Source organism: Tachypleus tridentatus, chromosome 6 (genome assembly GCF_004210375.1).
Source record: "Tachypleus tridentatus isolate NWPU-2018 chromosome 6, ASM421037v1, whole genome shotgun sequence".
Taxonomy (NCBI): domain Eukaryota; kingdom Metazoa; phylum Arthropoda; class Merostomata; order Xiphosura; family Limulidae; genus Tachypleus; species Tachypleus tridentatus.
The window spans coordinates 64,844,455-64,857,595 of record NC_134830.1 but is presented as its reverse complement, the minus strand read 5'-3'; the positions used below and the strand labels follow the sequence as shown (position 1 = coordinate 64,857,595).

At 33.4% G+C, this 13,141-nt stretch overlaps 1 protein-coding gene across 1 annotated transcript in view; it reads right to left on the bottom strand.

Moving 5' to 3' along the window:
• Positions 1 to 3,189: 3,189 nt before the first annotated feature.
• The window catches only part of LOC143252704 (cGMP-dependent protein kinase 1-like), a 32,717-nt gene continuing 22,765 nt past the window's right edge, over positions 3,190 to 13,141 (bottom strand). The window contains exons 14-19 of the mRNA XM_076505257.1: positions 9,390 to 9,479; positions 8,898 to 9,039; positions 8,008 to 8,171; positions 7,357 to 7,542; positions 6,106 to 6,172; positions 3,190 to 4,767 (exon numbers count right to left, since the gene is read on the bottom strand). Coding sequence (XP_076361372.1) covers positions 4,672 to 4,767; positions 6,106 to 6,172; positions 7,357 to 7,542; positions 8,008 to 8,171; positions 8,898 to 9,039; positions 9,390 to 9,479 — 745 coding nt within the window. The 3' untranslated portion in view covers positions 3,190 to 4,671. The remainder of the gene's footprint in view (positions 4,768 to 6,105; positions 6,173 to 7,356; positions 7,543 to 8,007; positions 8,172 to 8,897; positions 9,040 to 9,389; positions 9,480 to 13,141) is intronic.

The window sequence follows — 13,141 nt, the reverse complement described above, 5'->3', positions numbered from 1 at the left end:
ATACGCACTTAGATGGTGCGTCAAGGTGGACAGCAAGTTGCCCCCAGACACCAGGACGAATTCATAATCACATCTAGTACTGTCCATAGATATGAACCAGCACCAGTGCCAGCAGACACACCTTCTATGCCATCATAGACAGGATGCTCAACAAGCTGAATAGAAGATTCTCCTCCGATGCCTGCAGTGTTCTGATGGGTGCAACTGCATTGAACCCCAAACACTCCACATTTCTGGACAAGCAAGCACTCTTAGTAATGGCAGCAAACTATGGTGTGGCAGTGGATGACCTTGCAGTGGAGGTCCACCAGTTGAACCGGCTAATTGCTAGGAAGAAAGACAAGAGGAAGGAAGTATCTACACCATTGGAGCTTGCAACCATGCTGGAGCCATACAATAATGCCTTCATGGTTCTCCACACACTTGTATGCATCGCTGTGACCCTGCCTGTAACTTCAGCTGCCTGTGAGAGAAGTTTCTCATGTCTGAAGCTTCTCCAGACATACTTGCGCAACAGCAGTGGTAACAACCGCACCAGCAATCTTGCTGTCATATCACTAAACTCCAGGATGGCAAAACAACTCGATATTGATACTGTTACAGACATTGATGTCGAGAAAACCCACTTGTAGGAAATATATATGTAAAAACGGCTCGTTTGGGTTCAGAAAATATTTTACGTAGAGGAGCGAACAACGTTTCGACCTTCTTCGGTCATCGTCAGGTTCTTTGTTTTACTTATATACTGTTATAGACACATTTGCTGCCAATCACCAGAACAGGCGCATTATTTTGAAGTAATATTGACTATAAACACAACATGATGAAAGATAGTTAGAGTGATAGTGATCTTACTTTTCCTCAGAGTGTATTAACTTCACATGGGATAATTCGTTTCTGCTATATAAACTATGTCTTTATGTTATATTTCTATCGATTTGTAGCTTTACTCTTAATGGTATATTAAATATTCAATCTAAGGTAATCTTGATTTTCTTTATTATTATGTATTACCTTGAGTGGAATTTAGGTGAGCTTTCTCTTTTACATATACGCATATTTTCATAAACAGATCATTTCTAATTTGTAATAATGAATTATTAATCAGAGAATGAGTTTCCAATGAAAACTGCATTGAAAACGTAGTTCAAAATAACACATCTTTCTGAAATGTACCTTGGTATTTGCATTATTATAAATTACCATCTATACTTCATATTGATGGCATTTTGAGAAGCCCCTCCACAGTTTACCTCAGCCCCCCAGCCACTCCCCCACCCCCAACGAAAATATCCTGGCGCCGCCACTGGTCCGCTGTGCCAATAGAAACGGGAGACTTAGACGAGATATTCATAATAAAGTATGTGTATATATTTCGCCCGTTACAATCAAAGCATTTAGTATTATCTGATACTTAACTCAAAGTTCTCTAGCCTTGATAATATCTCCGTGTGTTAAGGAAATAAAAACTTGAAAACACATGCATTTTTCTCAAGACGAAAAATTTATAAGTTAATTAATATATTCTGCCTGTTCTTTAAATATTGTACTCTTTTCTAAGAAGTCTTTAAATCATTAATGAGAAATATATCCATACCTATTTTAAAATTAATATCTATACTCTTCAAGCATTCTTACAGTCTTGTATTTAGTAATAAAATTTTAAATCCTACAGACTCTTTTCCACAAGTGACAAAATCGATATATTACATGCATTAATAACAATAACATCACAATTAAACATTGAAAAGATGTACTTGCTTCTTTTCTAGAATGAACATATTACATAACATTGAATGCTAGAACCAGAATGTGTTCCAATGGAAGCAGTATGTAAGATTTGAAGGGTAAGAAAATTGTATATGCGAAACTGCCATCAAAACATTGTGATTATATTAAGACGGAGAGTAAAACACGGCATGACGTTTAGTTTGTTTCGAATTTTGAGCAAAGCTACCCGAGGGCTATCTGACAAAGCCGACCCTAATTTAGCAATGATAGATTAGAAAGAAGGCCGCTAGTCATCACCACCCACCGCCAACTCTTGCGCTACTCTTTTACCAACGAATAGTGAGAGTGACCATCATATTATAACACCCCCACGGCTGAAAGTGTAAGCATGTTTGGTGCGACGAGGATTCACACCCCTTGATCCTCGGATTACGAGTCGAGTGCCTTAACCACTTGGCCATGCCGGGCCAGTAGAGATCGAATTCTGTGTTCATTGAGAATGTGAGAAAACATAGTGAATAATTGCTGTCAGATTTCAGAAACGCATTTTTCTTCTTGTGGTAGCTGTACTGAACTGTTTTTTAGTAACGAACCTGTCAGATATGAACCATTTAGATACCTGTTAAATGTGTTATCCATATTGTTGTATCTTTCACGTGTGGCAACATGCATTCACACGTGCACATCAATTTTAATATAGTGTGAAACTCAATATTTCATATTACGACTCCTAAAGACGATTCCTGAAGATAAAAACTGTGTTTCATATTTAAGACTACTGTAGTAAAGAAACCAATAGTAGCTTCAAGACCCAAATAGAAGACCTTAATACTCGTGTCTGTACTCTAATTGGCGCGTGTATGTAGTACTGTTTCAAAGGTAGTACTTGAATGTATACCAGCGAGGTTACCGAATGACTTTCCCAAAATATCATCAAACGATTCCAATAATCGAACGAAAACAATAAATACAATCGGATATTTTCAGTGACAATAATGCTATAATAACAATATTTCAGGTCGACGTAACATACAATATATAAAAAAATTATTCAATTTATATTTAAATACAAATTAACAGACATCACTAAGGGCTGTCTGTGAGAAAATGTGTTTTTGAAAAGTGGTTAAGGCACTCAACTTATAATCCGAGAGTCGCGAGTTCAAATCCCTATCGCACCAAACATGTTTGCCCTTTCAGCCGTGGGGGCGTTATAATGTGACGGTCAATCCTACTATTCGTTGGTAAAAGAGTAGCCCAAGAGATCGCGGTGGGTGGTGATGACTAGCTGCCTTCCCTCTAGTCTTACACTGCTAAATTAGGTACGGCTACCGAAGATAGCTGTCGTGTAGATTTGCGCGAAATTTAAAATAAACCAAATCAATAAAAATATACGATTTATAAAACCCGATTTTTAGAATTGTAAACTTACAAACTTTACCTTAACTCACCAAAAGACTTAATATTTTGGTACTAAATTGCAGAATTAAATATTTCTGTGTACACACACGTATAATAAGAAGTTTTGTACTTTACACTTATTATGTTTTATTAAATAAACAAAGCTCTCGTGTTCAATGTTTTTATTTCCATTTTTGTTTGTAAATATAGAAAAGAAAACGAATAATTTATTCCAACAACAATACATGTATAATAACATAATTACTTCCACGATAGTCAACGATCACCACAAAATATGGTACTGTCTTAAAAGTATTCGCAACAGTATAAAAAAAATCAGAGAAAGGTCATATTAAACTGACAGCTTTTGTTTTTCCGCTTGTAATTCTATATAATCTTCCTAACTGTCAGCTCTGTCTCGGACCATTGCAACCGCTGACTTTAAATTAAATCCTATAATACAAAACAGACTTGCTAACTGTAAAGACCTCATCTCTCATTTACTTGTAATAAATACTTCTTAGGTTTTCTGCATTACATCATAAGGTGTAAAGAGATACCGTCAGCCTTAACACACTGCAGTGTATTTACTAAAATCACCTATCGTAGAGAAATTTAACAGTTACTATTTAGAAAAATGGATCGACAAAAGATCAATGGGTTACAAAAGAACTGCAGACTAGAATATTAATATGATTAAGTTTGAGTAAACTTTGAGCGTTTTTGGTGAATCCTGGTTTCTTTTCAAACATCTTATCAGCGGATTAGAGGTGTGCACCTATCCTCCCCATTTTTCATAATTTAGCGCCCTTACTCTTTAAAGTGCATTCCTTTCTAACAATAATAAGCTCGCCAAACGATAGATTTGACGTTCAGTGGTTCTCGTCATATTAACGCCAAAGAAAAAAAATCGTATTCCATACTTTGGTGCCATGGTTGCTTTATAAAAATGAGAGTCAAATCCCACTGTTCAATTAGGGTAGCCCACAAATTGGTGATGGGTGATGTTGACTAGCTGACTTCCCGATAGTTTATAACCTCAAAATTAGGAACGTTAAACAAGGATGGCCTTCGAATAGCTTGGCGCGAAATTCGAGAAAAACAAATGAAGAATATATGCGATACTAATTAAAAGAATTATTGAATGAAACTAAAAAATCTTGTAATAACAACCTATCAGCCAGGATATCTTCTCAAAGGTACGTCACATCAGTTGCATTGAATCATATTAACGCTTATACTATATCTCCCTTTAAACTTATAAAAGTATCATATGCTTTGTCACTTTCATTGTTACACGTTTAAAATTTCAAAACTATAAAATGCTATTTGATGTAATAAATAATAATTGAAATTGTTTGGGGAAACCATCAAAATATCACTTATAAATCATGAAACTAAATCCAATAATAACTAAATCCAACATTTTGCATAAAATCATTCAATTTCCCTGCTAAAACTGAAAAGCATCGTTGTGAAGTAATGTTTCTAGCCAAAAGACATTCTTTGAAACTTAAGCCTCATCAGAAGTCTTAACGCTCAGAAGTTGCTATCCCAGCCAGAAACTTCATCAGGAGGTACTACAACATTTCGAGGGTAAGTATCGAAATTGCTGGAATCCAATAGGCCATTGATCTGTAATAAAATATCAAAGTTTTGTTACGTTTCAACATGTAACTGATATTTCTCTCATACTACTGCTGTATCTCAGTTGGCCTGCTTATTGATGTTACGACTGTTATGAGAACCAGAAAATAATCTAATTTATTTTATTGATATTTGGTTCTTATTAATTTCGAGAAAGTTTGCGAATATATTTAAGAATACGGATAGTTTCGTCACACATAAAATGTGTACACATTTCTAGTTCAATTGATATTTCGATTAGCTGAAACGTTATTTTTCGTCTGACAAATTATTTAAATCAAAATAAGCTACTATATGTATTCCATAATAAATAACCGAAACACCTACAAGTCTTCAACTATGGGTACAAATAACAAAAACACAACAATTCTTAAACTACTTCTTTATATTTTCTCTTCTTTATTGTTTTATTCTACAGGTATTTTCAAAGATTAACCTTCAGGGTGCAGTTTTACAGATGACATATGATAAAAAAGTTCAAACACCATACTAAAACTATACATAAATCGCCTGAATTAAAAAACGTATTCTCCAAAACATATAAATATAAAATACAATTTTTATATATTAATCAAATGCATTAAAATATACTCAAATATAAACTAGTTACAGCTTATGAAATATAGTTTATTTTATTTTCTGTTTTTATTTCTCTGTTAAATAAAACTTTATTTCAATTATACTTTCTCCTATCGTTATATAAAATCAATTTATCGCCATAATCTTTAACAATTTAATACAAAATATACTTCACACTTACTTTATTGTCATTTAAGTAGTTAATATTAATAGTTTTCACTATTGTATAATTCTTACTAACCTTACTTAACTATTCTTATCTGTAAAAGTCACGAAATTGGTAGAAGAAAGTAATACACAATATAAAAAATAAAAAGTTCGGATAATTGAATGTTTCATGTTTACAACTAAATATTAATAGCTTCCAATAGCAATAATAACTTAGTAATAAAACATAAAAATAATTTAATCAAAATACCTTTCATTCAAAACTTTTTTCCTTCCAATTTAACCGTAAAGGAAGATGGATGTGAATCATTATTTATAAATTATTAAATCGTTGTTTTTTGAATTCATATTATTTTCGTTATTGAAAACAGATGGGCAAATTTACATAACTAATTTAAAATAAAGTGTTTGTTTGTTAAACAGTACTGGATAAAATGAAACTTTTCATAAAGAATAGAGCGAAATATGTATGTACACATATGTTTCATTTAAGTTGCTAATTTACAAAATGTACATTGCTTCAGGAAATATTTCCACCATTAAATTAAGGAAGTCGTTATCTTTACTATTACCATTTACCTCAGGAACAACTGGAGGAGGTAATAGCCGCATTCGAAGTCCGTCCCAATCAAACCCTTGAAACCACCTAAGAAATGTACAAGTTTAAGCTTTATTACTGAAAACAAATAAAGAAGGCAACTCAAAAATTAAAGCCAACAAAAAGAAAACCAAATACTTTCAGAACCATCTAAATACTTAAACAGAAATAATAGTGTTTTAACTCTTTTATCACACTTCTCATTTTTTACCAATCAAAAAACATTGTTACACATTATTTTCAATCAACCTTTATTATAAATTTAAAATACTAAAATTACTTTCTAAATGATAAAGTAATAACCTTTGTCTGAGATATAAAGGTGCATTCGATAGTTTTCGTGCGGCAAAAGGTTGTGCTTTTTTTTTTCAAGCGGTTCACTTATATAATTAGACATCTGAAGGTTGTGACAATATACAAATGTACATTATAACGCCTCCACGGCTAAAAGGGGCGAGTATGTTTGGCGCGACGGGAATGTGAACCCGCCACCTTCAGATTACGAGTCGCACTCCTTAACACGCTTGGCCATGCCGGGCCTAGCACATTTGTCACGTAATTCTGTGTCACAAATAAAGCAGTCCCTGATATTACAAGGTGTAGATTTAACTGGTAAAATTTTCTGTGCCACAGTGACAAGGAGACCAGTACGAGAAACCACTATCTTCTTGATGTTATTTCTAATTAACTCTTATATGCATTAACGAAGTTAATTTTGGTCCTGTAATAATGTGATTTGATGCTTATTAATGACAATAATTGGAAACGAATCAGTAGAACAAATGCAAGAAATGTCATATTATTTACCAATAACCATTACACAAAGATTACAATACTTGTAATGTAAGAAGATGGGTTTGTGGTGCATATCTTATTGCCGTTGCCACAAAAATGCACTCCGCACTTTGTAAGAGTATCTGTAAAGTCTCACTATTCGATCTGATAGCCCAATATTTGGCAATGATGTGGTTTACTCTCTGCTTTCCCGCTAGTCTGTCAGTTCACAATTAGTGGCAAATGTGTAAAAATAACCCTTGTCTTGCTCTGTTTTTCTTCACTCTTTATATAAATACTGATAGTATGAAAACCACTTAATTTATAAAATAAAATGGTAACAGATGAAATACTACACTGAATTATATAAAACAGTCTCTGCTCTTCAGACAACTTTTAGAACTCTCTTGAAATAAAAACCATAGAAAAGAACAGGCAAAAAAGGTAATACAGCATACTTATGTTTCTTAATATCTCCGAAGTCACCTTTTTGATAACCAAGGCGTTCTGTTGGATTTTCCTTACAAAGGCTTTTGATGAGTGACTCAGCATGTTTCCCGATAATTGGTGGAAACTCGATCACATGTAAGCCTCTCAAAATAATGTTATAGGTATTCATGGGATCAGGAGAGTAGAAGGGTGGTCTTTTGTAATAGAAGAAGAGAATGTTTCACTTTTATAAAATTTGTTTTAGATATTTTAAATTCTTATAAAGTGTGCCATTAGGTTTTGAAACCAATTAAAATATCACATGCTTTAGAAGTATTAATAGGAACATCGCACCGCAGAAAAAACAAACAAAAAACATGTTATCAAAGTGCTCGCTCTTTCTGTGAAGGTTTAAAAAACATTATTCAGAAAACATAATGTATTAATAATTTATTTTCAATTGGCATCATTTTATTGTAGTAAAAACTACGCGAAAGTTAAAATAATTATTTCGTTTGTCGCAGCTGTATCATTAGTACAAACTGAATTTCAGCAAAAATTAAATTCGTAGTAAGTTATCATATATTGGATTACAAATATATATATTTACACTATATTACGTAAATACATTTATCATTTTTTATATACTTGGAAAGGATCATTAGAAGAAAAGTTCGTACTTGCATGTAAGGAGCTCGAACATAAGAATTCCAAGAGACCAATAATCCACAGCTCTGTCGTGACCTTTATTTAATATAATCTCAGGTGCTACATACTCTGGAGTTCCGCAGAAAGTCCATGTCTTCTGTCCATTTTTCAGATACTTTGAAAATCCAAAGTCAACCTGTTATTATTTAAAGTAAAAGCTCAGAATTTAACAAAAGACAGCATCACATAGTCTTCTTCTGTAAGATCCTAAAAACCTGTTGTAATAAAAAATATATCTTTGGCAACTATTGCTTGACTGAAAAAAAAATCGATGATATGTATTTTATATAAATTCCTATTGAAATCTTGTTATTTATAGGCGAACAAAAAGTTATCGAACACAGGTAAGTATTTTGATTTTAACTACAAATTACCTCAATATAATATTTAATTATACAATGTTCTTACCTTTTCCTTTCACATACATATATATATATATATCAAATTGTTATTTATTATCCCGAATATGAACAAATAAAATAACTCTATGATCATTATCAGATAATTAAAAAAAGAAGTATAGGGAAAAAGAAGAAATTCAAAATTTTTATATGATATTTAGATATCTACATAACTTGTGACTCAGACTTAACATAGATATTGTTATAACAGAAAATACTGACTAGTATTGTTAAGTTCTGATGATTTATTGACGAGATATACAAAATACCATTTCGATGAAAAATCCGTGCCATCCCTACAAAGACAGTGTTATCGCCTGCTTGATATGTATATATATTTACACACATCTCATAAGAAACGCACTCAATTGCGATTGAATTTGCATTACACTATTTTGACATCTAATATAACAATAAAATGATATGCATGAATAATATAAAGGAAGAACTGTTTGACGTACAAGTTTTATATACCCTGCACTGTCCAACATCACGTTTTCTGGTTTCAAATCCCGATACAAGATTTGCTTGGAATGAAGGTAGCATAGAGCTTCAATGACACAACTAATGTAGAAACGAGCACTTTCTTCGTCAAATCGCCCTCTGAAAGATAACATAAATCCGACACCAAAACAAGTAACTGTATTATAATCAGAATACCGGTTATGAACTGAATACTGCAGTTTTTACATTAATACAACAGCCTCACTTTGGTTACCAACAAATAGTTTTTTTTTTTTATATGGAAGCTATTATTATTGGATTTACATTAAGATTTTAGCACACTTTTGCTGTACAGCTACGTCATGCTATTATATAGTATGATATAATTATTATATGCATGCTACTAATGAAAAGTAAGAGAAACATATGAGAAATTCATAAAAGGTTATAGGTACCTACAAGATGTTACTAATTTTTAATAAAGTTTTAGATCTCTTAGATATATTTACCTATTGCGAAGCATTGTCCACAGTTCACCTCCAAGACAGGCTTCCATCATAAGATACACATACTTATTATCTTTAAAGGTTTTGTACAGCCTAGGGGTATAAACTTAACATGTAAATATAAATCTATACACATGTATACAATATTATTTAAAACATGCTTACATAAAGTTAAAAGGCCCGGCATGGCCAGGTGGTTAAGGAGCTCGACTTGTAATCTGAGAGTCGCAGGTTCGGATCCCCGTCGCAACAAACATGCTTGCCCTTTCCGCCGTGAGGGCGTTATAACGTGACGGTCAATCTCACTATTCGTTGGTAAAAGAGTAACCCAAGAGTTGGCGGTGGGTGGTGATGACTAGCTGCCTTCCCTCTAGTCTTACACTGCTAAATTAGGGACGGCTAGCGCAGATAGCCCTCGTGTAGCTTTGCGAGAAATTCAAAAATAAACAAACGAACATAAAATAAATTCACAAAAGGCAACATATTCATTTAAACCATTCTCTAAATATATGTATATATGTGTGTGTTATAATTTACCTTTATAGTTACTCGAAGCCCGTGTTAAGCACCAGTCTGTAAACAAGAAGCTCTCACATATCTGTAAATATTCACTAATCTGGTGTTCTAGTCTGTAACACCGATATCAAATGGCGCATAAGTAGAGCTGTGACGTGTGCAACATTGTCAGTGTGGGCTAGATAATGAAACAGTTATAAAAGGTAATGTCTTAGTAAAAAGATTTACATTTTATTATGAAATGTCAAAATTACAGACGTTTACAAAACTTTGGATATTTAATGTATTTGAGTATTTCACGAAAGATTTATTACAAGATCAGTAGTGGAAGTTTAAATAGAGATGCATTTTGTCTTTGAAAAATGATGAGAGAAACTGTGAAAAAATTCAGAACGTGGCTAGGTTTTATGTGTTCAATGAACGTTGCATGAAAACGTGGAGAATATAAAAGCTTCTACGAGAGTTAAAACCGCGAAATCATTTTGCACATAAATAAATATCTTAATTGTTTGAAGTTAAGCACGAAAATACACATTGGGTTAGCTATGCTTTGCCCGCCAGGAGTATAGAAATACCGCTGAGTCACTCGAGGGTTATTAACTTGGACTCAGAAGAAACTATCGAATTCGAGTCTCGCTGAGAGGGTATTTGGGTATTGATGTTAAATACCCAGGAGGGTCAGGTACATTAGACCTCTTCCTCCCTCCCGAACGTTGATAGCGTCTGTCGTTCAGGGATTTGTTTTATAATAGCTTTGGGCCAGAGTAAAAGTATGACACCGTACTCATTTCAGGGCACAGTCCATGCATGGACGCACAAGAAAAGGTTGTTGTTTTTTTACTTTAATTATTTCTTTTTTTATTTTAATATATTTTCTGTATTTTTTCTTCTTTTTGATTTTTTTGTATTTTTCATACATATATATAGATATATTATTTTCATTTAATATACTTTTTTGTATTTTTCTCCTTTTTCTTCTTATGTTGCTTTTCTCCATGGAGAAAATGCTACTACTACTAGTAGTAACAATAAAATAAAAAAAAAAAATAATAATAATAATTATATGAGAAAATTCATGATCAATGAAAGAAAAACAAGGATTAAGTTTCTTGTGCAAGGTGGCCAGCTTGTGCAACATTCCTTAAATACATGTTAAAAGAGGAGAGGTATTTAGGACTATTTACATCATGTACGTGGTATCTGTCGAGATCACACATTAAGTCATTCTTATGTCAATTCTTATTGAAATATTTTAGAGAATTTTGCAAGAAACTTTCAGATATTGTTTCTATGTTCGCATACTTGTGCATGAATGTGGATGAAGTGCTACATGGTACTTTATATGCCGAAGTTAGAACTGAATTTTGTATTCGTTGAAGTTTCTGTAAATGTGTGGGTGCTATGTTGATCCAGGCAGGTGATGCATATTCTATTATGGGTCTAATGTCCGTTTTGTAGATTTTAAGTATATTGTCTGGTGATGTTCCTTGGTTTTTACCTGAAACACTTCTTGCATAGTTTGCTCTTTTCCAGATTCGTTTCAGTATATTTTTAATATGCGGTAACCACGTTAATTTTGAATCGTAAGTTAGACCTAGAAATTTTGCAGAAGTAGAAGTCAGTAAAAGTGATCCATTCATGTAGAGCTTTGGTGGATCTTTTATCAGCTTATTGAGTCTGCTGAATAATATCACTTGAGTTTTCGGAATATTGATTTTAATTCTGTATTTCTGGCAGTATTCTTCGATGTTATTTAGAACTGGTTGTAGGTTCGTTGCTGCAATTGAAGGAGTGGGGGCACTTTTCCAGACTGCTACATCCTCAGAAAACTGTGATGCATAACCTAAATTTAGGTCCGACAGAGGCATATTACTCACATACATGATAAATAATACAGGGCTAACAACCCCTCCCTGCGGGACTTCTGCTTCGGGTGAAAAGGACCCTGAGTGGGCCCCATTCACATTTACTTTGCACTTTCGGTTTTCCAGAAAGTTGGACAGCCAACGAATAGTTTCTTGGGGTAAAGCCATTTCATGTAATCTATGACATATGATCCATTATGCCACACTGTGTCAAAAGCTTTCTCAATATCGAGAAAGCAAGCTACAGTGCATTCGTTTTTGTTAAAGCTGTCAGTAATTGATTCTGTAAGTCGAATCAGGTGGTCTGAATTTTGGCGGTATTTTCGAAATCCGTTTTGAATTTCAGGTAATTTTGAATTTTCTTCTATGTATACTGAGAGACGATTACTAATTATCCTCTTTAATACTTTGCCTATACAACTGGTTAAGCTAATTGGGCGGTAGTTGTTTGGGTTATTCGCTGACTTTCCTTCTTTCTGGAACATTAAGATTATTGCTTCCTTCCAAGAAACGGGGATATATCCAGCTGATAATGATAGATTAAATAAGGCTGTTAGGTGTTCATATAATCTCTGAGTGCCGTGTTTTAGGAGGATAGCTTGTATACCATCTTCTACAGGGGATTTGTTTTTTGTGTTGTTAATAGCAGTTACGACTTCCGTTATAGTGATATCTTTAATCAGTTGATGAGTGCTCCAATCTTTTTTTTTTTCTGGGTGTATAATAGTGTTTACTGGAAATATAGGTGTGTAAGTGCTTTTGTTGTGATCAATAAAGTTATTAACTGTATTATAGAAGTATCTGTTCATGTCTGGTTCATGATGTGTCTTGAACGTGTTTTCTAGGTGTTTTTTTAAATATCTCAGCTTTTTCTATGTTAGTGTATGCTGTTTCTCCATCCAGTTCAAGTGGTGGATATACTGTGTTTGTTGTTCCTGTATTCGTAAATCTTTTTAAGTGTGTACAGAATTGTTTTAGATCAGTTTTTGATTTAGTTCTGAACAGAAGGTGTCCCAGTTTTCTTGTTTTTGTTGTCGGATTAAATGTCGTATCTTATTCCTTATAGTGTTGATCTGTGTTTTAAGTGTGGGGTTGCGATTTTGTATGTACTGTCTGCGGAGTATACGTCTTTTATTAAGTGTATTATATCCTTATGTGGTTGCCATGAGTGAGTTGTTGTGAAGTGTTTTTGTTTCGGTATAGAGTTTTGGCTGCATGTTTTAGACACACGGAGATGATGTGACAGTATGCATCTATATCCAACGCGTCCGCGGCAATATGTAGTACTTCGGGAGGTAAGGTTTGATTTAAGATAGTTTGAAAATATGGCCAATTAGCTTTGTTGTAATTCAGTTGATCTTTAACTTTAATTTT